Below are 27,898 nucleotides of genomic sequence, written 5' to 3'. Positions count from 1 at the left end.
ATTTAATAGGCTTTTTATTCCTGTTGGAAAAAGTGACATCAGATTCATATATTGGAACATTTACATTTCCATTAGCAACAAGAAGGATTGCTCACTAGGGATGCTTTTTATTAGTTTGTTTTCCTGTAGTTTTCAATTGCCCCCATCTTTAGGATATTTCTTTTAATCTATTAATTGCTGATGCCTCCAGGGGTGATATTAACCATTCTAATAAAATGGTTAGTGCTTGGAAACAGCCTGTGCTGACCAGCTTCTGAACAGCATCCTGGAGGTGTCTTTCTGTGTCAGGCTGTAGCTTAGGATGATAGCAGACACTTGGAGTGGTTTGTCAGCATGGTGGGGGCTTAGGAAAACAGCTTTATTTTTTTACTAACTAGAATTCAGAAATAGATCAGAGTTTTCACAATTGATGTGGAGGTGTTGTAGGTACTAACTCTATATTTGCCCCAATATTTTTCTGATTCAGAGGCTCTTGGCTACTTTTCACTAGGTATTTTTAAGCACTTTCAAAGTAACTTTAATTGTATGATACTATTAAAATATTCCTAATTCATGAAATATTTTGAAAATTTATGTTATTTCTTTGGTGCCTGGAGCTCAGATAATAGCGTTGTAAGACCATTTTCATATGCATGCTGAAGATAGGAAGCACGTGTTCATTTGTTCATTCAACTGATCCTTTCTGAGCACCTACTATACTGCTCCAGTAGAAGGGATGCAACAGAGAACAAAACAGACAAGTCTTTGCCTTAATGGAGTTTATATTATGGTAGAAAAGAGAAATCATAAGCAAATAATATTGGGAGTAAGTGTGAAGAAAAGTGTAGACCATAAAATGAAAGTGTAGAGATAAAGGAGTGTGGTGCTGAAGATTTTTTCTCTGTTTCTACTTTTTTTTTTAATGGATGCATTTTTAAAAAATATTTATTTTTTAGTTGAAGTTGGACACAATGCTTTTATTTTATTTATTTATTTTTATGTGATGCTGAGGATCAAACCCAGGGCCTCACATGTGCTAGGTGAGCATTCTACTGCTGAGCCACAACCCCAGCCCCCATGGATGTGCAATAACTATACATAATTCATTGTGACATATTTGTATATGAACATAATATAACAATATAATTTGGTCAAAATCATTCCCCAGTATTTTCCCTTTCTCTACCCTCTTCCCTCCCTGTGGCCCCTTTCCCTCGACTTTACTGATCTCCCTTTGATTTTCATGAAACCCCCCCTCCCTGATCCTTCTTTTGCTCTCTATCTTCCCCATATAAGAAAAGACATACAACTGTCAACTTTCTGAGTTTGGCTTATTTCACTTACCATAATGCTCTTGAGTTCCAACTATTTTCCTACAAATGATGTAATTTTATTTTTCTTTATGGCTGAATAAAACTCCATTGTGTATATATGCTACATTTTCTTTATTCATTCATCCATTGATGGACACCTAGGCTGGTTCTATAATTTAGTTCTTGTGAGCTGCTATAAATATGGGTATGCATGTATCATTGTAGTGTGCTGACTTTAATTCTTTAGGATAAATACCAAGGAATAGTATAGCTGGGTCAAATGGTGGTTCCATTTTTAGTCTTTTGAGGAACCTCCATACTGATTTCCATAGTGTTTGAATTAATTTACAATCCCCCAAAATAGTTTTAAAAAATGTTCCTTTTTCCCCTACATCTTCTCCAACATTTATTAGTGTTTATATTCTTGGTGGCTGCCATTCTAAGTAGAGTGAGATGAAATCTCAATGTAGTTTTGATTTGCATTTCCCTAATTGCTAAAGAAGTTGAACTTTTTGTGGGGTACCGGGGATTGGACTCAGAGGTGCTCAACCACTGAGTCGAGTACCACTGAGTCACATCGTCAGCCCTATTTTGTATTTTAATTAGAGACAGGGTCTCACTGAGTTGCTTAGCACCTTGCTTTTGCTGAGGCTGGCCTTGAACTTGTGATCCTTCTGCTTCAGCCTCCTAAGCTGCTGGGCTTACAGGTGTGAGCCACCACGCATGGCAATGAAGTTGAACTTTAAAAAAATATTTTTGCCATTGTATTTCGTCTTTTGAGAAGTATCTGTTTGGTTCATTTACCCATTTATTAATTAGGAGGGTTTTTTTTTGGTGGTAAATTTTTTGAGTTATTTATATATTCCAGATATTAATCCTCTCTCAGAAGAGTAGGTAGCAAAATTTTCTGGCAATCTGTAGGTTATCTCTTCATATCTTCATATTCTTTTTTCTTTTCTTTTTTTTTCTTTTTTTCTTTTTTTTTTTTATACCAGGGATTGAACTCAGGAGCACTTGACCAGTCCTATTTTTGTATTTTATTTAGAGACAGAGTCTCACTGAGTTGCTTAGCATCTCAGTGCTGGCTTTGAACTCGTGATCCTCCTAGCTCAGCCTCTGGAGCTGCTGGGATTACAGGCGTGCACCACCGTGCACCACTTCCTGCATATTCTTAATTGTTTCCTTTGCTGTGCAGAAGCTTTTTAATTTGATGCCATTCCATTTGTCAATTCTTAGTATTATTTTCTGAACTTTAGTAGTACCATTGAGGAAGCCATTGCATGAAACTGTATGTTGGAGTGTTGTCTGTATATTTCCTTCTAGGAGATGCAAAGTTTCTGGTCTAATTCCTAGGTCTTTCACCCATTTTGAGTTGACTTTTGTGCAGGATGAGGGATAGGGATCTAATCTTATTCTTCCACATGTACAAAACCAGTTTCCCCATGGTGCTAGGGATAGAGTGCAGGTGCTTACGCATGCTAACACATGCCCTACCACTAAATTACATCTCCAGCTCTACAGTCTCGGTATTATTAATGAATGATGAGATTGAAGAAGAATTTGGGGATCAGAGGACAAAAAATATTGCAGGAAAACGGAAGGAGCAGAAAGGTGGTCAAGTGTGGCCCGGAGAGCACAGGCTAGAAGCCTGGCATGCTTGGGTTTGAACCATGGCTCCATTGTTTGAAACTTTGGGACTTGGAACAAGTTACCTTAATCTCCTGTAGCCTTAGATTCTGTAAGATGGGGATAATCATAATAATATCAAACTCATAAAGTTTTTTTTAATGGAAAACTGTGACCATGCTAGGCCCAGCACAGGGTCTCACACAGAGTAGAAGCTTATAAATGATAATTGTGGTCATGACAATGTTTTCTATTTATAATTTTATGTTTGGCCCTTTCACAAGTTGTCTTGTGTGGTTTCAGGTAGTTTTAGAATAATTTCATTTAAAAAATTTTCATACAGTAAAATTGACTTTTTGGCACACAGTTTTATTAGTTTTAACACCTGTATAGAATCATGTAATCAGCATCATAATCAGGATACAAAACTTTCATCACCTCTACAGATAATTTTTAATTATTATTTTTATTGGTGTATATAATTGTATATAATAGGAGATTCATGATGCTGTATTTGTCTCTGCACGTAACATAATTTGATCAGTCGTATTTCCCAGTGCCTTCCCTTTTCCTCCCTTCCTCCCTACCCTTGATCTGTTTGCTCTACTTTGCTGATTTCCTTTTTGTTTATTATTATTTTAATCAGTGCATTATAATCATATATGTAAGTGGGATTTATTGTGGTATATTCATACATAAACACAGCGTAATTTGGTAGATTTCATTCCCCAGTACTTCCCCATGCCTTCCCCTTTTCCCTCCTTCTCAGTCCTCTTTCTCTACTCTATTGTCTCCCTTCTATTTTTGTGAGATCCTTTGTGTGTGTGTGTGTGTGTGTGTGTATAACATGGGGTATCTTTCCGTTTATACACACACACACACACACACACACACACATATACACAGAAAGGTTTTATTTGTGTTGCTTAAAAAATTTATATATATATGTATTTTAAGCAACACAAATAATTGTACACCACAGATATAATTCACATACTATAAATCCACCTTTTAAGGTACGTTTCAGTGGTTTTTAGCATATTCAATGTTATGCAACCATTGCTACTGTCTAATTTCAGAACATTTCATCACAAGAAGAAACCTCATACTTGGAGGGAAGCAGTCACTTCCCATTCCTAGTAGCTACTAATCCACTTTATTTTGAATATTTCATATAAATAAGAATCATACAATATGTAGTCTTTTGTGATTGGTTTCCTACATTTATTTATCCATGTTGTAGCACATATCAATTATTTCATTTCTTTTTTAAATTGATGAATGATAATTCCTTAATATTATTTATGTAGTTATACCATTTTTTTATGTGTGTTTTATGGTGCTGGGGATTGAACCCTTAGCTTTGTGCATGTGAGGCAAGCACTCTACCAACTGAGCTATATCCCCAGCCCAGATATACCACATTTTGCTTATCGATTTGTCAGTTAATAAACATTTGGGATGTTCCATCTTTTGGCCTTTATGAATAATGCTGCTATCATAAGCCAGTATTTGCATGGATGAATGCTTTAATTTCTCACCATATATACCTAGGATTTAAATTGTTGGGTTATATGGTGAATCTGCTTAACATTTTGAGGAATTGAGAAACTGATTTTCAAAGTTGCTACACCATTTTGAATTCCAGTCTGCCATGTATGAGTGTTCCTATTTCTTTATATCCTATCCTGTTCAGTGGTAGGATGCTTGCCAGTTGTTATCATCATTCTATTTTAGCCATCCTGATAGGTGTAAAGTGCTACTGTACTGTGGTTTTGATTTCTATCTTCTTGAAATTGATGCTGAGTGTCTTTTCATATGTTTATTGGCTATTTGTGTATCTTATTTGAAGAAATGTCTAAACCTTTTACCCATTTTGTTATTGAGTCATCTTATTAATGAGTTGTAAGAGTTCTTTACAAATTTTAGATATAAGTACCATATCAGATCTATGATTTGCCAATATTTTTTCCTATTCTATGGGTTGTCTTTTTACTTTATTGATGATACTCTTTTTCTTTGTGCTGGGATTGAACCTGAGTTATTGTACATGCTAGGCAAATGCTCTATCACTGTGCTATTCCTATTCATTTTTTTTTTTTTAGACAGGGTCTCACTAAGTTGCCCAGGGTGGCTTTGAACTTGGGATCCTACCTAGCCTCTCCAGTAGCTAGGATTGTAGGCATATATCCCCACATCCAGCATTGATGGTACTCTTTGAAGCACACAGTTTTAATTTTGATGTATTTCGCTTAATTTATTTTTGTCATTGTTGTTTTTATTGTTGCTTATGCTTTTGGTGTCATTTGTAAGGAGCCATGCCTAATCTAAGGTCACAAAATTTACTCCTAGGGATTTTCTGAAGAGTTGTATAGTGTTAACTCTTACTTTTCAATCTGTAATCCATTTTAAGTTCAAAAAATTTATATATGGTTTTAATAAGGATGCAAATTCAGTTTTATATGTGGCTATCTAGTTGTTCAGAACCATTTGCTGAGAAGACTGTTCTTTCCCAACTGAATCAATTGACTGGGGGCTGGGATTGTGGTTCAGTGGTAGGGTGCTTGCCTAGCACATGTGAGGGCCTGGGTTTGATCCTCAGCACCACATAAAAATAAATAAATAAATTAAGGGCATTGTGTCCAACTACAACTAAAAAATAAATATTAAAAAGCCCAATTGACTATATGTTAGGTTTTATTTCTGGATTCCCAGTTCTATTGCATTTATCTACACTTCTATCCTCAAGTCACAATAATTCTTTTCTCATTACTGAACTTTGAGGAAATTTTGAAATTAAGAAGTATGAGTCCTCCAACTTTGTTCTTATTTTTCAAGATTGTTGGAGCTATTCTGAGTTTCTTACATTTACATATTTTAAGATTTTAGTACTAGTTTGTCAATTTCTGTACAAAAAGTAAATGGGATTTCAATAGAAGTTGTTGAATCTGTAGATCAATTTGGGGAATATTACCACTTTGGCAATATCAAATCTTCCAATTCAGGAACATGGGGTATCTTTTTTTTTTTTTTAAGAGAGAGAGAGAAAGAGAGAGAGAGAGAATTTTAATATTTATTTTTTAGTTTTCGGCAGACACAACATCTTTGTTTGTATGTGGTGCTGAGGATCGAACTCGGGCCGCACACATGCCAGGCGAGCACGCTACCGCTTGAGCCACATCCCCAGCCCCCCATGGGGTATCTTTCCTTTTATTTGGATCTTCTTTAATTTCCTTCAACAGATTGTGTTGTTTTCAGTATGTTTCTGCACTTCTTTTGTTAAAAATTTTTCTGAGTGTTTTTATTCTTTTCGATGCTGTTATAAAATGGAATTGTTTCCTTAATTTTTTTTCAGATTGTTCATTGCTAATGTGTAGAAACAATTGATTTTTGTATATCAAGCTTGTTTTGTGTCCTGCTCTATGTGAAGTTTTAACTTTACAGGGATTGAGTAGCGGTGGTGGGGGCAATAGAGACTTTGGAAGTATTTCCAACAGGGCCATGAAACGTTTCTCTTGCATGCCATCTAGTCACACAGGTCAGTGACAAAGCTACTACTTACTGAACACCTACAACATTATTTACTGTACTCAAAGCTTCCCAATAGTTTTCCATTGCTCTGATGACAAAACAAAATGAAACACAAAAACAAACAAACACAAAACTAGAATCCTTAGCATGACATTGAAGGCTCAGGATAACTAGGCTTTTGTTCAGTGCTCGACGACCCCATCCCTCACTGTTCTTCTTCTGGCCCTGTGTCCTTTAGCCTCATTGACAATTTCAACTTTCTCTAAATTATCATTACCATGTTTCTTCCTGCCTTAAACCTTCATTCATACTGTCCCTGTTGCTTGGTCACTACTTCCCACTAACATCCTGGTAGACAGAATTCTATTTTCCCAATGTTTGTGAATTTCTGTCTCTTCTGCTAATACTGTCTGTTATTCACAACTGTGTTGTCCTCACCTCAGACAGTACCTGGAAAATGTAAAGACAGTGGATAAGCTGTGTGTCAGGCATTTTATATACTTGATCTCCCTTGTCTTTATGATACACTTTATAAATGAGGAAACTAAAGCTGAACTACGTAAACTAGCCTTAGATCATATAACTAGTAAATGGCAGAGCAGTGATTCTAGAAAGATCTTCTGATGGTTTGAATTTTAAACTAGCCCTTCCAAGAAAGAAGTTCTCATTTCTTGATTTGTTTTCCAGTGGAGACTTTTCAGAAACTGCAGAAGGCAAAAGAGATTCTGACCAATGAAGAGAGTCGAGCCCGCTATGACCATTGGAGAAGGAGCCAGATATCGATGCCATTCCATCAGTGGGAAACTTTGGCTGACTCGGTGAAAATGGTGGGTTTCTCTCTGGGGGGTGATGTAGATCTGTGAGGCTCAGGCTACTCATGGATTAAACTCATGAGTTATCTTAAAGAGTTGTTATGGTTTGGGTATGAAATATTCCCCAAGGACTCATGTGCTGAAGATTCGGTCCTCATTGCAGCAATGTTCAGGGCTTTTGGAAAGTGGTTGAATCATGTGGTCAACCACTCATCAGGGCATTAATCTGTTAAATGCTGAATGGACACCTGGGAAGTTGTGGAAACTGAAGGTAGGTGAGGCTCTGTTGGAGGAGGTAGGTCACTGGGGATGTGTATATCTCATTCCTGTTTCCTTCCTTTCTGTCTGTCTGGCTGCTTTCCAGCAGAGCTGCCTTAGAGCCAGCTAAGCAAGAGCTGAAACCTCTGAAACTGTGAACTAAAATAAAGCCTTCCTCCTTTAAGTTGTTTATATCAGGTATTTTGGTCATAATGATGAAGAGCTTGTTAACCCAAGACTCAATAGGCAATAGGATGGAGAAGACCAAAAAGTTGGTAGGGTCTGTGTTTAACTCAGTGCTTACGAAATCCTGAGAGAGGAAATTCAGAACAGAGGCAATGAATCAGAGCCAGAAGAGCCCGTGACTACATTTTTCAGTCTCTTTGGCTGTTTGTTTCAGTATATAAACTTCCTGTTATCATTTACACTTCATTTTATGAGTTCTAATAAATGTGCTTCTAAAGTTGTTCATATATTGAATTTCGAACCATTGCAAATTCATTTCTACCATCTTTTTTGTTCATAAATCCATTAAAAAAGAAAAAAAGGGATCCCTTTAGTCAGAGAGAACTGTAAGTTATTCTTATCGAATTCTGATTAAACCATTGTGTTACTTTTCTTCATACCATTAAAAAAAACTACATATCAAAACAATCACAGAATAAGAAGGGCTGCGGGTGTAACTCAGTGGTAGAGCTCATGCTTAGCATGTGCAAAGCCCTGAGTTCAATCCCCAGTACACTAATAATTAAATAAATCACTGTAATTACTCTTATGTACTTATTTTGTTTACATTGATCTTTATATTATAAAGCAATGCAATTAAAATTTTTATTATTTCAGGCATCAATTATTATCCAGGTTCTTCTAATTGGAATACTCCTGTGACTTGAGACTTTAAATATAGAAATTACTTTACAGGCAAGTTTTTAGGGACATTTGTTAGAATTAGTCTATAAAGTGATTCATATCTCTTAAATTATAGCCCTTTAGGGTTATATTTAGATTTTCTTTATAGTTTTTATTTTAAGACGATTGAAGAAAATATTTTTTATATAAAAGGCTTATAAGACTAAGGCAAGGTCTTTCAAATAACTCGGAGAAATTAATGCAAAACTCTCAAAGTATTTAGTTAAAACCACTCTATATAAAATGTTAACTTTTTTTCATCTCAGAATGAAATGTATAGACCTATGAATTTGTTTAAGGTGGGTTAATTATTTATGAGAAACTAACATATGCTTATTGTATATATACATAAAATAACTAGGGGAACCTTTCAAAAAAAGTGGCTTAACTTCACTTATTCAGAACTAAGGTTTTTCTCTTTTTCACTATTTATATCCAAGGTTGCTTATTAACACTAGCTAAGTAAACATTATTCTACTAACTCTGATTATTTTCAGTCTCTTAAGTATGAAACTCTTAACTGCAACTGAATTAGTCTCCCTTGATATTCTAAACCCTTCTGGTCCTATAGATCATTTTTCTTCACAATCCATTCAACTGTCACTTAATTTTTAACAGCTGATATCAACTTAGCTGTGGATTTTTCAAAACTCTTCTCTAAATTTCCACTTTAATTATGTTGCCAAAGTCTTTCTATTTAATACTAATTTCTTGTCTCCAAATGCATTATTTCTTCTTTGAGTTTGGCTTAACCATGAACTGTTGGAGATCTTTCAGTAATTAAATTTTAGATGTTACTGGCTATGTCATTTATCTTCTCTGCAAAGATGAAGTAGAATGCTAGGCTGGCCTTTGGTTTCAGATTTATTTTTATTGATGGTACAAAAATGATGAGATGTGTATCTCTCTGCTTTTAAATCAGCAGTGATTTCTTTTTTCTCTTATGATCTTTTTTGTTTGGTTGAAAGCTGGTTGTTTCTGAATTCCTTTTGTTCTTTACCTCAGTGGACTTGGAATTCCTATACTCAATTTTTATCTGATGTGGAGTTTCACTGTTGTTGTATTCATATATGAACATAGGAAAAGACAGTAGAATGAATTGGACATAACTGTCCTATGTTCATATATGAATATACCAATAGTGAAATACTACCATTAAGAATGGGATCCTAATTAGTGTAAGTTATACTCCATGTATGTATAATATGTCAAAATACACTATTGTCAAGTATATCTAAAAGAACAAATTTTAAAAAATAAATAATATAAAAGAATAAAATGAAATCTTGGTGTTATATATATAAAAAAAGACCCTGTCTCAAAATAATTTTCAAAAGCTAAAAAAATTACATAATATGTTTATATCCATATGTATATACACACATACATAGTGTATATACACATATTAACACTAGATGAATAAATGTTAATAGCTAAATATATATGGCTAATTACATATATATTATACTTATGTATGGATATTTATGTCCATTAATTAATTAATTAATTTTAGGAAGGAAAAGTTTATCTGGGGTTCACAGTTTCAGAGGTCTCAGTCCATAGAAGGCTGGCTCCATTTTGGGGGGTTTGAGGTCAGGCAGAACATCATGGCAAAAGTTTATGGTGGAGTAGAGTGGTTCAGAACATGATGATCAGGAAGCAGAGAGAACTCTCCTCACCAGGACAAAATATAATCCCCAAAGGCATGCCCCTGATGGCCCACCTCCTCCAGGCACACACTACCTGCCTTTAATTCTACCCAGCTAATCCCTATGAGGAGATTAATTCACTGATTGGATTAAAGCTCTCATAATCTGATTATTTCACCTCTAAACTTTCTTGAATCGTTTACACATGAGCTTTGCAGGGGGGTACTTAATATCTAACAAAAACACATGCAAATGGCTACAACCACTTTAAAAAACTTAATTAATTCAACTATCTGTACATCACTCAGTAGACTTTCTGTAATTTTCTTTTTGTTCTAACCCTAAAAGGTTAGGAGTGATTGATGCATGGGAGAGCCTCATCTCTTTCTGTAAATTTTTTGTTGTTGTTGAGACTGGCCTTATACTCCCAGGCTGAAGTGATCCTCCTACCTCTGCATTCTTAGTACTGGAACTATAGATATGGTCTCTCTCTGGTGCTGAGGATCAAACTCAGGGCTTTGTACATGTTAGGCAAACATGCTACCACTGAGCTACACCCTCAGCTTGATAGAATATCTGTCACATTTTAATTGTTGCTTTTTCTCTGTGTGTATTTCATTTGTTTATCCTTTTACATTCATACTCTGGAGAAATTAATAAATAATGATTATCAATTGTTCATCACCTAATAGAATTTTGTCTATCCTTTTGTAGATAAACATTACCATTAGGGTTTTAGGTTATAGGCTTTACTTATGCCATTCTGACAATAAAATAGTTATAACTTTAGGATTTGAATTTCAGATGACTTGCCCTGCACATATTATAGATTGTTAAATCTCATAAAATGTCTTTCCTCTGGTGGTCAATCTTGTGTTAACTGCCTTTTATTTAAGCAGGATAATCACTGTGGAAGGAAAAGCATTGGTTGAGAGCAATATTTGTCCTCACACCTACAATGTAGGACAAATTCCAAGGTATTTTTTTGCAGCATAACACACAGGATCATGTCTCAGTTCTCTCCTTCGGGAGAATGCCTCAAATGAGCCATAGGTGTGACGAACTTCCACTACCCACAAGCGATAAAACTGTAACTACTATCCCTCCTATATTCCAAGTCTCTGTCACTTCACTAGCCATTTATTTCTCTTTTCATTTTCTAGAAGTTCCTCCTGATAATTTCATTTGTAAAAAATATTTTAAGAATTCACCTAGATCAATTAATACTTTTGAAATTTAAATGGAGATATATGGAGTTGGTTTTAAACAGGGTTGAGGGTGAGAGTTTTAGTAATCTAGGCCTTTGGGACCCTGGAAACTTGAAAACAGATTTTGTAGCTCAGAAATTTAGAGAATTTCATCTTTGTCATTCAGGATATGGATAGCTCTTTTTCTCTCTTGCTCCAAAATAGATGGCAGATTGGCTTTAGGAAGGCTGCTGGCGAATGACTGTAGTGAAGCCACAATCAAAATAAAGCTCTGAGAAAAATTCTCATAAGCTGTTAAAATTGTTCCATGCCACATCAATTGCTATAAATTTTATAGAAGCTATTAGAAACACATTTTGGTGAACTGATCATTTGACAAATTGATTGTTTCTGGGAGGGCATTTTGGGGCTTCCTGTCACCTTCACACGGACCTATTTGTCTATTGATTGTTTCTGGGGTCTCAGCTGGGTGAGGTGTCTTTGGGATGAGTCCAGTTGGCCACAGACTACCAGGGAAGCTTCCTACTATGTCCACATGGCTACAGTTTCTCCAGCCAGATGGGAAACAGTGTGCAATTCAACACCTTCTGGGACTGTTCAACAGGCAATCTGTCCTAATTGGATGTTTTCCAAAAGCAGGTCAGGAATCACCAAGCAAGTAAAAAATTCACTCAAAGTGATCCAGGAAAAAAAAAATAACCAATTTTGTACAGTTATTCAGCTGAGCTATGACATCTGAGTCAATTGTTTCTTTTTTCTATTTGTCCCAGTGTTTAATGGCATGTAGGTTAAAATTTTATTTGCCAGTGTTGACCAAGGTCTAGAGTGTGAGAAAATGATAGGGAGGGAGGGGGAAAGAAAGGGGAGGGGGAGATAGATAGTTTCATTAAGGAAAACAGGTGAACAGGTTAATTTTGAAGGCAGAATAACAACATATCAGACCAGTTTTTCATATCTCAGGACTGGTGACCTTTGTCCATAGGCTTGGTTTCTGTTTTATGTTAGTTCATTCCATGCATACACTGACTCTCAGTCTTGTCCATTTAATTATTTTGCTGTACAGACTCTTCTTCTTCTACTCTTTTTAAGTCTCTATCAATTGCTTTCATTTAATATTTTTATTGACACTCATTCTATTTAAATGAATCATTCTAGCTAGGTGCAGTGGCACACACCTATAATCCTAGCATCTTGGGAGGCTAAGGCAGGAGGATCAGAAGTTTGAGGCCAGCCTCAGCAATTTAGCAAGGCCCTAAGCAACACAGCGAGACCCTATCTTAAAAAAAAAAAAAAAAAGCTGGGGATGTAGCTCAGTGGTGAAGCACCTCTGGGTTTAATCTCCAGTACGCACATCCCACCATAATGTTGTTATGTCCATCCAATACCCTAGTGGAGCTGAGAAATAGACTTTACGTGCAGAAATGAGTGATTTGCAGGCTATCTGTTCCAATAGCCCAGGCTGTTTAGCATCACTCTTGCATTCATCCCTGATTGTACAAAAAGCACCAGAAGCACTTGTAAATGAGGTTAGATATAGTTTGGATCTTTTTCCCACATATTTCTATAATTGGGATTAGCAGACACAGGGATCTGATGATAAAATATTTTAATCTATCTTACTCGTAAAGGGAAGAAGACAAGTCTCATAATACCTTTTTACTGAGGACTTTCAAATCACTTATTATAAGTGAGTCATTATAGATCATAGGCATTTTGATTTTAAGAGAGAAACATCATGTACAGGCCACTTGGCCAACTTATGATACTTACAGATCACATTTCCAGCTGTCTGTGCCCTGAGTGCTTCAATTTCTTATTCTCTGTTTTTCAATAACCTGTCTAATATCCTTTCCCCTCTTTCAGAGGAAGCCACTGGCTGGCTTTTTCTATTCAATGCACATGAAAAAAACCAAAGCAACCCAATAACAAATCCAAAACACCAAAGCCAAGTGACTCTTTTTTTTTTTTTAACATTGGTTGAGGCCATTATTTCTTTAAAATAAACTTTGTTTTTGAAATCAAACCTACAGAGAAATGCATAATACCTGCATTTACAAGTTAGCACTGGTTGTGAAGTGTTTACTTGGTAACCATCCCAACACATACTGTTGGCATCCAGTGGCTTCCTCCTTTTTACAATTATAATTACACATCTTAATTTTCAAATCTAGTTTTTTTCTAATTATATATATGTATATGTTCGTATATTCATATATGTATATATTATTCTCACATAAAGTTTGGAAAATGCTAAAATAAAATAAATAAACTTACAATCCTGCTTATGCAGGCATAACCCCAGTTAACATTTTATTTTTATTATTTTTTTAATAAATATTTATTATATTTTTAGGTGTAGATGGACACAACACAATGCCTTTATTTTTATGTGGTGCTGAGGATCGAACCCGGGTCCCGCCCGTGCTAGGCGAGTGCTCTACCGCTGAGCCACAATCCCAGCCCCAACATTTTATTTTTTTAATTTAAATTTTTTTTGTGAATGGTCAGAATGCCTTTATTTTATTTGTTTATTTTTATGTGGTGCTAAGGATTGAACCCAGTGCCTCACACATGCCAGGCAGTGCTCTGCCACTGAGCCACAGCCCCTGCCTCCCAGTTAACCTTTAAAAAAAATTTTTTTTAGATGTTGATTGACCTTTATTTTGTTCATTTATTTATATGCGGTGCTGAGAATTGAACCCAGTGCTTCACACATGCAAGGCAACTGCTCTGCCACTGAGCCCTAACCCCAGCCCACCAGTTAACCTTTTGGTGCATTTCCTTCCATTTTTTTCCCCCTTTGAGTGTGAGAGTTGATTACACTGAATAATGGCAATGACTGTTTTATAAGTGGTTCTTGGATCTTGGATCTTGACATTGATTAGTCTTGGATTGAATTTATATGGGGAAAAGAATTCTTAGAGTTAAGAAGAGATAAGCTGAAAGTGAACAAATGACTTATTTGACTGGATTAGGACAGAAGGTTTGAATATACTTATGGTTTGAAGTTGTATGGAATGATATATTGTTCTTTATCTATATATTTTATCTATATTCATATTATATGCATATGTATCTGCATATCTATTTCTGTCTATATTTGAATATATTCATCTATCGTGCGTGTGTGTGTGTGTATGTGTATGTGTGTGTGTGTGTGTGTGTGTGTGTGTGTGTGTGTGGTGCTGGGGATTGAACCCAGGGCCCCACACATGCTAGGCAAGTGCTCTACCACTGAACTAACATCCCTTGCCCTTCATCTATCTTGTAAAGTTGTTGAGATCATGCTATTTATGATGATTTTATCCTGTTTCATTAATATCACATCATTATCACATCATAAACTCCAAATTTATAAAAACAAATAAAAACAGAATTAAAAGACTCCAAGAAGGCATTTTACCCTTTTGCACTTGCCCTTTCTTTTTGATGAGGTCATTATGGCTCCTGCTTGTAAGGCTAGTACTAGTCCTCCTGAGACAGGTGGTAAGAAATTGTGGTATCTGTCAAGCCCTTATTAAAAGGTGGCTCATACTTTCCAGGAATAAGTACACCAAGATGAAAAGCAAGATGCCCCTCATGTCAGGGGACATCAGAGGAGACAGCTCCTTCTGTGGTCTGTGGCACAGCTTTTATTTATTTATTTATTTATTTATTTATTTATTTATTTATTTATTTATTTAAGAGAGAGAGAGAGAGAGAGAGAGAGAGAGAGAGAGAGAGAGAGAGAGAATTTTTTAGTTCTTGGCAGACACAACATCTTTGTTGGTATGTGGTGCTGAGGATCGAACCCGGGCCGCACGCATGCCAGGCAAGCACGCTACCCCTTGAGCCACATCCCCAGCCCTGTGGGACAGTTTTTAAATGTTACAACTTCTGAGTTTATTCAATAAGTATTGGAGATGCGCGGTGGTGCACGCCTGTAATCCCAGCCACTCCGGTAGTAAACAAAGGTAGTGTGCTAGGCCAGGAATAGCTTCCTGCTATATTCAAATGATTTTTTCAAGAATCAGCAAAGCTCATTATTTTGGTGTATGCTAGGGCTAATTATTTAACTTGACATATTCTTAAAATAAGAAATTTGTAATTTTTCAAATTTTTTCAGTGCCAAGGATCAATCTTTATACATATTAGGTAAATACTTTATTTAAATATTTTAAATTTGGGGACTGAGCTACACTCCCAGTCCCCAAATTTAAAATATTTTAATAGGAAATGCACATGTAGGACGAAAAATGTAAAAGGTACAAAAGGACATATATAAAATACCTCTGTCTCATACTTTCATTTCTTAGTACCTGACCTAGCAAAATTTTCTATCAGAAGACTCATTTTTGATTTCTCTTCCTCAACAACTCACCAAAAGCAGCCAGAGCTATGTAGATACAATTACATAATTAAATCACTGAGCAAAGAACCACCACCAAGTATATTGAATACAATGGTAGGATATCAGGTTTCTAGGGACAGTTTTCTAGGGTTTGTTTCCTTCTGTCTAAAAGTATAAAAGTTATACTGGAAGCCAATGGACAATGCCCAACACTGCTGATATGCAGATCCTGATTTTTTAATTTATAAATTTAAAATATAATAAAATTAATATGCCATTGTTAAAAGTCAGAATAGTATAATAAGATATTTAATTAAAAAAATGAGTCTTCTTTTATTCCAGGCCCAGTTCTACTCCCGTCTCCCAGAAATAGCCCCCCTTGTAATTCCTTGTGCTTCCTTTCAGAAATCTTCCATGTAATGTGCATAAACACTTTTACATCATCCTTTTAAGAAAACAAATGAAGATGTATTTAAGAAGTTCTTGTTATCTGAGGGTAACTGGACTTGGAAAAAAATTTCACCTAAAGTAAACCCACTTAAAATTAGGATCACTGTTCATAGTAAACATTGATTGAAATCCTGCTTTCTGTCATGAATTTTATTAAAAAGAGATGTATAATCCAGAATTTTAATATTTGCCAAATCTGCATTGATCATGGCTAGGTGGGAGGATCACAACAGTACATGTGGCAATAGCAGTGTCTCTTAGTACATTTCATGATGCTTCTTAGTAGAATATCTGAGATTGGGTCATTTATTCAGAATAAATTTTTATTTTGTGCAGTTCTGAAGGCTAGGAAGTTCAAGGTCCCGAGGCTTACCCTGGAGAGGGTCTGCTTGCTGTATTATCCCATGGCAGAAGTAGAAGGGCAAGAGAGAATGAGAACGCAAGAGGGAGACCCACTTGCTTTCATAACAAACCTACTCTTGAGATAACAATGTTAATCCATTCATGAAGGCTTTGCCTAATTACCTCTTACTGGTCCCATCTCTTAACACCATTGCACTGGGGATTAAGTTACCAACATATTGCCAGGTGCAGTGGCACATGCCTGTAATCCCAGCAATTTGGGAGTCTGCGGCAGGAGGATCCTAAGTTCAAATCCAGACTCAGCAATATAGAGAGGCCCTAAGCAACTCAGGAAGACTCTGTCTCTAAATAAAATATAAAAAAGAGCTGGGGATAGGGCTCAGTGGTTAAGCACCTCTGAGTTCAATCGTTGGTACAAAAAAAAAAAAAAGTTTCCAACATATGAAATTTGGAGGACACATTAAACCCCAGCAAGTAGGTACAATAGTAGTAGTTACAATAGTAGTTAATTGAATCTCTTCTTGGCTCTATTCTCTCTCTTTTTATTTTTTTAGTAAAATATACATAACATAAAATTCACCATTTTAATCATTTTAAAGTATACAATTCCAGTGCATTAACTATGTCTACAATGTCATTCATCCATTGCCACTTTCTAGTTAACAAAACCTTTTCATTACCCCAAAAGGAAATCTATTAGCTTCCTATTTCCCTTTCCTTCCAGTCCCTGATAACTACTAATGTGCTTTCTGTCTCTATAAGTTAGTCTGTTCTGAATATTTCATATAAGTAGAATCATACAATATGGGACCTTTTTGATATGGCTTTCACTTAGTATGTTCTCAGAGCTCATACATTATAGCACATATTAGTACTTCATTCCATTTTATGACTAATATTTTATTTTGTGTGTATACCACCATTTTTGTTTATCTACTCTTCAGTCGATGAACATTTGGGTTGTCTCCATCTTTTGCCTACTGTGAATAGTGCTCCTATGCACGTTTGTGTACAAATTTTTTTTTTGAACATCTGTTTTCAATTATTTTGGGTCTATATCTATGAATGGAATTGCTGGGTCATATAGTAATTCTGTGTTTAATTTTCTGAGGGACACTTCATTATTATTATTTAATGATGCTGGGAATTGAACCCAGGAGTATCTACCACTGAGCTACATCTTTAGCCCTTTTTATTTTGATTTTGAGATAGTGTCTAAGTTGACCAGGCTGACCTGAACTTGTGATCCTCTGTCTCAGCCTTCCCAGTAGCTGGGATTACAATTGTGTGTACACAATTGTTGTATTGAATTGTTGATTGAATCTCTCTATTGTTGGTGGCTTTGCTGTGTATCATGATATGACTTCTTGTATTGTTACTCTTCAAACTAGCAGGAATCACTCAATTATTATTTGGGGATTAATTAGTATCTGGATTAATCATGAATATCTGGTTTATTGGGTCAAGTCAATTTGTTCTGTTAATTGGTACTATAATGGTAGGTCAGGTGTTATACATATTGAACTTTAAATATAGAAAGCCATATGATATTGACTTATTATTTATGTGTCTGCTTTTAATTAATTTAGTCAATGCATTGGGCTGTCAAAAGTAAAAAAGACCTGATGCTGGAAGAAGCTGAGCAGACTCAGATCAGCAAGACTAAAAATGAAGAATGGGGTGAGCAAAGAGAAATAAAGAAAGAGGAACTGGGTTCAACCACAGAGAAAATGAAGCAAAAAGCACCCGAGTCCCTGGAGAAGTCAAACTCTCCACAAAATCCAGAGTCTCCAAGTAAGTCCTATCATTATATCTTTGCAGAACATAGTAGGTCTGAAACTGGAGAGCTTGGTTTACATTGCATTTATTCTAAACCGTTTCCAATCTGTACAGTAGTTCCAAACTTAAGGATTGGTTTAGTATCTCAAAAGATACTTAGCATTGATACATAAAGTGGAAAGTACATAAATTCCTCCAAAGGAGACTTTCTCATAGTGTCTTTTGCTTTAATGAAATAACACCAGCTAACATTTATTGCATGTTCACTATGTGCAGGAACATTCTTTATATATACATATATTACTTTATATCATCATCTCATTTTAGTTGGCATGTATTAACTTACTAATCCTCACTACAAATTTGGGAGCCTTGTGCTATTATTAGTATCTCATTTTTATGAGAGAACTAGCCCAGAGAAGTTGAGTAATTTGCTCAAGACTATACAGCCTGTATGTGAAGGGGTTTGAACCAAGGTAGATTGGCTTCAGAGTCTGTATTCCAAGGCACTGCACTATTCTGAGATGGTACCTCATTTCTAAGTAGCCCTATAACCAGTACAAATCACTTATAGAGCCACTGAAGCAAGGTATTGCAGAAGTTTAACTGCTGGCTCCCAAGCTGCGGTATCTGAGCTCACAGTCTAACTCTACTACTTATTAACTGTATTTCCTGGCAAAAGAAATTTAATTTCCCTAGACCTCAGTTTCCTCATCTATAAAAAGGAATTATAATAATACCTTCTCATGAAATAATGCTAGGTGAAGTTAGCCAATCCCCCCAAAACAAACTCTGAACGTTCTCTGATATAAGTTGACTGACCCATAACGGGGTAGGGAGGAGGAGCATGGGAGGAACAGACAAACTCTAGATAGGGCAGAGGGGTGGGAGGGGAAGGGAGAGGGCAGGGGTTTAGCAAGGATGGTGGAATGTGATAGACATCACTATCCAAAGTACATGTATGAAGAAATGAATTGGTGTGAACATACTATACAGAGAGATGAAAAATTGTGCTCTTTATGTGTAATAAGAATTGTAATGCATTCCACTGTCATGAATTTAAAAAATAAAATCAATTAAAAAAATACCTTCTCATGAAGTTACCATGGAGATTAAATGGGGAGATCTATGCACAGTGATTTGCCTATTATAGGCTTTGAGTAAATGTTAACTATCATTATTGTGTCTTTGTCTATCTAGCCATCCAACTGTATTAACTATTTTAGGTATGTTATATACACACACACTGTAATTATCTCAAATCCTTACATGTTGATTCTCCGGGTTATGATGCAATATCCCATTAAAATTTGGCCTTTAAGCCAGGTGTGGTGGCACACGTCTGTAATGCCAGTGGCTTGGGAGGCTGAGGCAGGAGGACCGAGAGTTCAAAGCCAGCCTCAGCAAAAGAGAGGTGCTAAGCAACTCAGTGAGATCCTGTCTCTAAATAAAATTCAAAATGGGGCTGGGGATGTGGCTCAGTGGTCAAGTACCCCTGAGTTCAACCCAGTACCAAAAAAAAAAAAAAAAAAAAAAAAGCCTTTAAGCAGAAGATTCTTGAACACTCTTGAATCTTTGAATACTGACTGGTATAAAAAGAAATAATTAAATAGCTTGTGGTAAATGATAATATTTCCAGAAATAGTTACTTTAAATTTTTCTTTGGGAGAACTTTTACATTCTCTGTACTTGCTGAAATGAGGATTCTTTGCGTTTGATTCCGATGTCTCAGCTTGTTATCAAGAGATCTCTGTAAAGTAGGCATGTTGATTGCATCAACCTCACAATTAGAAATAGTTATAATATAGTTATAATATAACAAACTTGATCAAAGCAGAACCTGATTTCACAAACCTGTGTTTTTTAAAAAAATTTTTAGTTGTAGATGGACACAATACCTTTATTTTATTTATTTATTCTTATGTGATGCTGAGGATGGAACCCAGGGCCTCACATGCCAGGTGAGTGCTCCACCACTGAGCCACAACCCCAGCCCACAAACCTGTGTTTTAAGCAAGCACATGTATACAAACATACCACCTTCCCGCATACACATAGAGAAACAAATGAGCAAATATCTTTTCTTTCAGACCTGTAATGTTCAATTTTGTGCATCCAGAAGCCCTGGATCTTTCCATTTCAGATTCAGACTTAGACTGCATTTACCCACCAGAATGGGGTGAGGAGGTTGGACATTTCAGGAAACTCAAGCATGATGCTGAGGAACCACTTGAGTCTCTCAAGAATTCTAGGAAATTTTCTTTTTTAAAAAAATCAAGTAATATAAGCCTATTGTAAAAAGTTCAAAGAATCACCGATAAGTAATAACTTCGAGTTTCCCCCAGTCTGCTGACTTCCTCCGCTTCTACATCCTGAAGTAACTGATGTGGATGCTCAGGCATGTCTCCTACACTGTTCTCTATGCTAATACAAGTGTATGTAAGTACATGCACTTTTATAAAATTTTTAAAAATAAAGAAGGTGTCATACTTTGTATGAGTGTTTATATTGCACAGTGTTCAGAAGTGCAGACTTTGGAACTAGATCCCAGTTTCCCACTGATGAGTTGTATGACCTTGGGGAAACTGGTTAACCCCTCACTGTCTGAGTTTTCTTATCAATATAATGGTTGAAATATTAGTGTTTACCTTGTAAGGTTTTCTTGAGGAGTGACAAATTTAATATATGTAAAGTATTTAGAATAGTGCCAAGCACTTGGTAAGTGCCATTATTAGTGTTAGCTCTTATCATTATGGGACTTTTTCTTAGATCCTTATGTCCCTAATGGATTTGCTCTTCTTAACAGCTGATAATATTCCACAGTGTAGATATATAATAATTTACTCATAACAAATTATGAGGACAGTTTTGATGACCTCATATTGTGAAGTATATATACTTATTGTGGTTGAAGAAAAAAAATGGAGGGGATAAGGATCATTGTTCTGAGAAGTTGTTGTTGGAGAAGAATGATGAAATTCTGCCAAAGGCTGCATTTATCAGTATTTTCTTTTTTTTCTTAATTTCTTTTAGTTGTTGATAGACCTTTATTTCATTTATTTACTTACATGTGATGCTGAGACTTGAACCCAGTGCCTCACACATGCTAGGCAAGTGCTCTACACTGAGCCACAACCCCAGCCCTATCAGTATTTTCTTTTTTAATTTTTTTAGAGAATTTTTAAATATTTATTTTTTTAGTTTTCAGCGGACACAACATCTTTGTTTGTATGTGATGCTGAGGATTGAACCTGGGCAGCACGCATGCCAGGCAAGTGCGCTACCGCTTGAGCCACATCCCCAGCCCCAGTATTTTCTTAATCTCTTATTGGTTTAAGAGATTATTGGTTCTTCAGAGCCTTGGAGTTGGAGTTTTATGTATAAAAGTGCAGTTGTATGATTATTTATAATTTCATTATGCTGCAGTGTAAATTTTTATAATATCAGCATTTAAGAAATTATTATGTCAGCTTTATCAAACCTTAAGTGGCTTCTCATATGTTACTTTTCAGCATGTTTGTTAATATCTGCAAGCAGTGCTTGATATTTACCTTTAAGTTTTCCTTATGATGCTTATTCCATGATGAACTGCCACCAATAGTCCCCATTGCATTCTGACTCTTCATGCGTTAGACCATGTATAAGTTGTATAAGACAATTTCACTTTTTCTTTTAAAATTTGCTGTGCATATGTCTTTTGATAATTACAATTCTAAAATCAAATAGTTTCGTGTAACATTCTGGAATGATAACAAAAAAATTCAACGCAGATGCTGTTCGCATGTCACCATATCCCTGGGTACCTACCTGCTCAGGCATTGCCAACACTATGCTCTCTACCACAAATACTGACACCACCAGAGGACTTTCCCTAGCAATGGAGCCTGCCTGGCAGCAAATGAGCAAGTAATAACTGCCAGGGAATCAACACCCTTTGGATGTAGCCATCAGGCAATGGATGGGACTGGGAGGCTGAGTTCCTCAGCTCCTTTATCCTTCATTTAGAATAACTCTAAGGGTTTTTATATTGTTTCCCCAGGATTCCCCAGTGGGATCAGCTCTGGTCATTTAGGGCAATAACTTGTTTGATAATGTTTACAGTTTTGGTTCCCTTTCCCATTTCCTTACCAGGGTGTCCTAGAATCAATTCCTACATTATTAACTTTGGTTTGAATTCTTGCCTGCGTGTCATTTTTAGGGGAACCTAAACCTGAAACTATGTCTTTCTAAAACTACAAAAATGACACTTGTTTACTGTAGAAGAAAATACAGTCAAACAAAGAGAAAAAAATAGTAACTTGTAATCTTATCACCCAGAAAATATCTATAAGAGTTTGCTTTATTTTCATTTATATTTGTATACCTAAAACTAATAAGATAATGCTATGTATATTTTGTGAGTTTTTTGAGAGTTATAGGTTGTCAGAAATAATTTCCTTTTTCCTCAAATGGAAAGTCTTTGGATTTTTAAAAAGTCTTTGATTCTAATTTGTTATATATGACAGCAGAATGCATTACAATTCATATTACACATATAGAGCACAATTTTTCACATCTCTGGTTGTATATTCACACCATTCATGTCTTCATACAAATACTTAGGATAATGATATCTGGGTTTATTTTGTAAGATAATTGTTTTAAAAGTACACACAAATCCTCTTTTCCTGATATAAACACTGTAAACTATTCTGTGTGTATTTTTTTCCTGACTCAACATTTTAAAATATCAACAGAACTATATTTGACACATTATTCTGTAAACTGCTTTTTTTTTTTTTTTTAAATTGGTACTACCAGGGCCTCATGCATGCTAGGCAAGTGTTCTACAATCAAGCCTCATTGCAGGCCCTATTTTTAAAATTTTGAGACAGGATCTCACTAGGTTTTTCAACTTGGATGTGAACTTGTGATCCTCTTGCTTAGCCTCCTGAGTCACTGGGATTACAGGTGTGCCACCAATGCCTGGCTTGTAAACTGTTTTTTTTTTTTTTATTAGCAATAAACATAAAAAAGGCACAAAAGCATACTTTTTATTGAAGAAAATAAGAAAGTCCAGATAAATTTAGATATTATAAAAATGAAAATTACATCTATTCTAACTATTCAGGGAGAAATACTGATAATATTTGGTGTTAACATTTCCCTTTTAGAGTTTTAAAAAATTTTACATTAATACCTATGTAAATAATGGATTAGAAAATGAGATCATCTCATATAAACTGTTTTCTAATTATCTGTCACTTACAAATATTCCACGAGAATTTGTTTATGATAATAAATATTTTAAACAATTGTCAGGGTTGGGGTTATAGCTCATTGGTAGAACTCATGCTTAGCATGTGTAAGACCCTGGTTCAAAAAAATTGTTAATGACTATATTAAAGCCTTTTAATCAACTTTCTATTGCTGAAGATTTTTGAATTGTGAATGCTTCTTGAATTAAAAAAAATATATAGGGCTGGGATATAGCTTAGTGGTATAACACTTGCCTAGCATGTGTATGCCCTGGGTTCAAATGCTAGTACAGGAAAAAAATATAAATGTTATCATCATAAATATTCTTATATTTTAGCCCTTGGGGATATCCATTATTATTTCCTTAGGATGTAGAATTTTTAGAAATAGAATTATTGGGCAAATAGTTTATACATCTTAACAAGTCTGATAAATAATGACAAATTGCCTTCCTGAAGATTTTTGTTTGTTGGTAACAGGGATTGAACTCAGAGGTACTTGACCACTGAGCCACATCCCCAGCCTTTTTTTTTGTATTTTATTTAGAGACAGGGTCTCACTGAGTTGCTTAGCACCTCACTGTTACTGAAGCTGGTTTGGAACTGGCGATTCTCCTGTCTCAGCCTCTGGAGCCAATGGGATTACAGACGTGCACCACCATGCCTGGCCTTCCTGAGGAGTTTTATCAATTTATACTTCTTCCAGTAGAGAAGGACAATAACCTTTTCTTCAGTTTTCAACAATGTTGTTTATTGAAATTAAAAAAAATCTCATTACCCTGGAATTCAATTGCTTATATTTCCAGGGATACTTTACCATTGACCTTTCACTTTTTGAAAAGTTTTTGAAAGTTGTGTGAAATTTGTTTAATCTTTGTAAGTGACTTGTTTAAATTCCCATTACTGGAGAGGATAACTATTAATCATTTAAACATGTGATGTCCTCGGACATGTATGTTGTAATTCCTGTTCATAAGAATTTCAGTCTGCTTAAATTAATCTGCTTCTGTAAAATATTAATGACTCATACTGACTACTTACCCTACATATGTTGCAGTGAAATCTTATCTCCTTGCTGTTTACCATTATAGATAAATGGTCTTTACCTTTTTCTTTTCCTACCTCACTCTGATTTTAACTATTGCTTTTCTCTCTTCTAAAGGTTTCTCAGATGTGAACTCTTGGCACCTTCGTTTCCGCTGGTCGGGGGATGCTCCCTCAGAACTCCTGAGGAAGTTCAGAAACTATGAAATATGAAATGCCCTTGCTCCATAGAAGAGGGAGAGCAGGATGTTGCCTGTACTGCCAACATGCAGTCTTCATTCATATCTTAACAATGTCATGTTTATGAATCACTTATGACTGACTGATTCCTCCATCTTTGAACCCATTCTCACAATGTGTTTTGTTATTGTTGTTGTTTGTATTTTTTTGGTGCAGGTGATTGAACCCATGGTCTAGGGGACTGAACCCACTCTTTACCACTATGCTATATCCCCAGATATAAAATGTGTTCAGTGAGAAATTTTTAGAAGACTAATTTATTTCAAAATTTGAATAAATTAAGGCTCTTAGATCCAAGTAGGTTGTATTATTATGTGTTCTTCTTTTAATACTATTTATAGAATTCTATTTGAAAATCAATCTCAGTATTTAAATATTTCATTGATATACCATGATCTCTATTAGTGCTGGATGTACAAAAAATGTTTTCTCTTTTTTTTTGGGGGGGGGTACCAGGGATTTAACTCAGGAGCACTCGACCACTGAGCCATATCCTCAGTCCTCTTTTGTATTTTATTTAGAGACAGGGTCTCACTGAATTGTTCAGTGCCTCGATTTTTGCTGAGGCTGGCTTTGAACTCTAGATTCTCCTGTCTCAGCCTCCTGAGTCAATGGGATTACAGGCGTGCATCACTGTGCCCTGCTGTTTTCTGACTCTTGACTTAAAAAATGAAATGTGAAATATACTTGTCTAAACTCCATGGAGTGAAATAAATAATTTCCCCAAAGTTCCTAGATGCATTCACCATTCAACTCTATTTTAAAAATAATTTAATAGAAGGGAAACTAGCAGAGTAGAGGAAAGGGACCAGGAGAAGAGAGGAAGGGAGGGAAAGGGGACATTCTGGGGAATGGTATTAGCTGAATTACACTGTTATATTGTGTGAATATGTAACAACAAATGCCACTATTGTGCATAATTATACCAGTAAAAATATGGAAAACAAATAAAAGCAATTAGCAAAGGGACAGTTCAAAAAATTTGAATAGTTATTTTTACTTGAATAATTCTGAATTTGAAAGGTTATGATTTGAAGGAATGTTATTTTTACAAGGTTTCTTGTGTTACGTAAGTGAGTGACAAATTTATAAATTATGTTCTAACTATGAAAATAGGTCTGTCAGGTAGCAGGATCTTATTAAGTTAGATGTAATCTATGTTCTTTACTTTTTGAACAAATGAATGAAAAATTCAGAAGAAAAAGATTTTAGAGTTGGGTTTCCTTCGTCAATGACAGAGTTTTCACTGATATACAGCAAAATAAAAAAAATAAGAACATAGCAAGTGCTATGGTCTGTATGTTTATGTCCTCTCTCTCCCCAAATTCATATGTTGAAAAACTATCCCTCAACTCTGTGATGGTTTTAGAAGATGGGGACTTTGGAAGTTCATTAGGTCTTGAAGGCAGAGCTTTCACAAATGAGATTAGTGCTCTTATAAAAGAGGAGAGAAAAGAGAAACAGCTAGATAGATTCCGTGAGTCCCTTCTAGTATAGCCAGAAAGCACCAACTGTGAACCAAAAAATGGGTCATTACCAAACACTTAATTAGCATTGATCTTAGACTTTCAGTCTCTAGAACTGTGGGAAATAGATTTCTGTTGTTTATAAATTACCCATATTATGCTTTTTGTTATGGCACCTTGATAGCAAGGCTTGTTACCAGTGAAGGCCCCTTTTGGCTGCTGCACAGTATGCCAATCACTGAAACAATGAGTTTTGCAAAATAGAATTTATTCCCAAGGCAACCAAGCACTGAGTTGAGAGATCCAAGTCTCAAATCTGCTTCTTTGAGGATAGGGTTTAGGTATATTTTGGGGCTAAAGAAACAGGGTTGTAGGGGAAAGTGATTGGAGGTGATAAGTGGTTTGTTCATGCATAATAAAATTTCATGGCTCTTCCTGGGATGCATATTCAGAAAATGGAGACATTGGCATGATCTGACCATAGTTTTTGATTTCCTAAGGTCAAAAGATGATCCATCAGACATTTGCACAGGACCAAGTGAAGAGTCAGTCAGTGGTTTCAACAAAAGTGGCCTTTAAGTCCCTGAGAAGTAATCTAGGTAACTATTATCATCACAAAACTAGTGGGAAATTAATAATATATTGCTCAGCTGCATGACCTCCAAAATCGATGATTTTTAGTTGTAGGTGAACACAATACCTTTATTTTATTTATTTTATTTTTATGTGGTGCTGAGGATCAAATCCAGTGCCTGACACTTGCAAGGCATAAATTGGTGATTTTTTAAAGTCAACTAGAAGTAAGGAACTAAAAATAAGTGAGGCTAGAAATTTCCTTCAAGTTTTCCCTGGTTTCAGGCTGTCTGCTTTTCAGAAATGATATCTTTCCTACTACTGTGGTTTAAAATGTGTACTTTTATGAAATAGTGTCAAGAGTATATTGTATTAGTTTGCAAGGCCTGTCATGGTAAAATACCACAGACTAGATGACTTAAAACATTTCTCACATTTTGGGAGGGTAGATATCCAGGATCAAGATATTGGCACATTCGTTATTTTTCTGAGGCTACTCTTGGCTTGCAGATGGCCACTTTCTTGAGAGAGAAAAGTAAACAAGGCTGTGCTTAATCTTGTCAACAGTTGGGAAATGAATCTGTAACAAAAACAGAGTGGCACACTCACATGGCCTTTTCTCCATGCGTGCACGTTCCTGGTGTCATTCTCTTCTCTTATATAGACACCAATCATATGGGATAATGATCCAACCTCATGATCTCATTTTAACTTATTTACATCTTTAAAGAAGTTATCTCTAAATAAGATTTCATTTGGAGGAACTGGGGGTTGGAACATCAATGTCAATTTTAGGAGAATACAATTAAATTCATAGAAGAGGTAAAAACTTGTTATTTTTTGTGGTGCTGGTAATTGAACCCACAACTTTATGCATGTAAGGCAAACACTCTACCAATTGAGCTGTATCCCCAACCCTTGATTTCTTGTTTTAAGGTAGGGTCTTGCTGAGATTTCTAGGCTGGTCTGGAGCTTGTGATCCTCCAAGAGACTGGGATTTAGGTGTGTGCCGCTGTGCTCAGCAAAAAAAAAAAAAAAATTGTTTTTTAAAAAACTAGTATAACCTTGTATTGGTTTAATTTTATTTTAATTTTTAGCTGTTTTATTAAATCCAAAAGTCATAGTTTAGAG

The 27,898-nt window shown here is 35.6% G+C and overlaps 1 protein-coding gene across 1 annotated transcript in view; it reads left to right on the top strand.

Annotated features, from left to right (window-relative positions):
* The window catches only part of Dnajc12 (DnaJ heat shock protein family (Hsp40) member C12), a 44,106-nt gene extending 17,205 nt beyond the window's left edge, over nt 1-26,901 (top strand). The window contains exons 3-5 of the mRNA XM_026394657.2: nt 7,137-7,276; nt 18,018-18,222; nt 24,607-26,901. Of these exons, the coding sequence (XP_026250442.2) occupies nt 7,137-7,276; nt 18,018-18,222; nt 24,607-24,701 (440 nt within the window). The 3' untranslated portion in view covers nt 24,702-26,901. The remainder of the gene's footprint in view (nt 1-7,136; nt 7,277-18,017; nt 18,223-24,606) is intronic.
* Nucleotides 26,902-27,898: the final 997 nt, after the last annotated feature.

This window comes from Urocitellus parryii, chromosome 5 (genome assembly GCF_045843805.1).
Source record: "Urocitellus parryii isolate mUroPar1 chromosome 5, mUroPar1.hap1, whole genome shotgun sequence".
In the NCBI taxonomy this organism is placed as follows: domain Eukaryota; kingdom Metazoa; phylum Chordata; class Mammalia; order Rodentia; family Sciuridae; genus Urocitellus; species Urocitellus parryii.
This window is presented reverse-complemented; position numbering and strand designations above follow the sequence as displayed.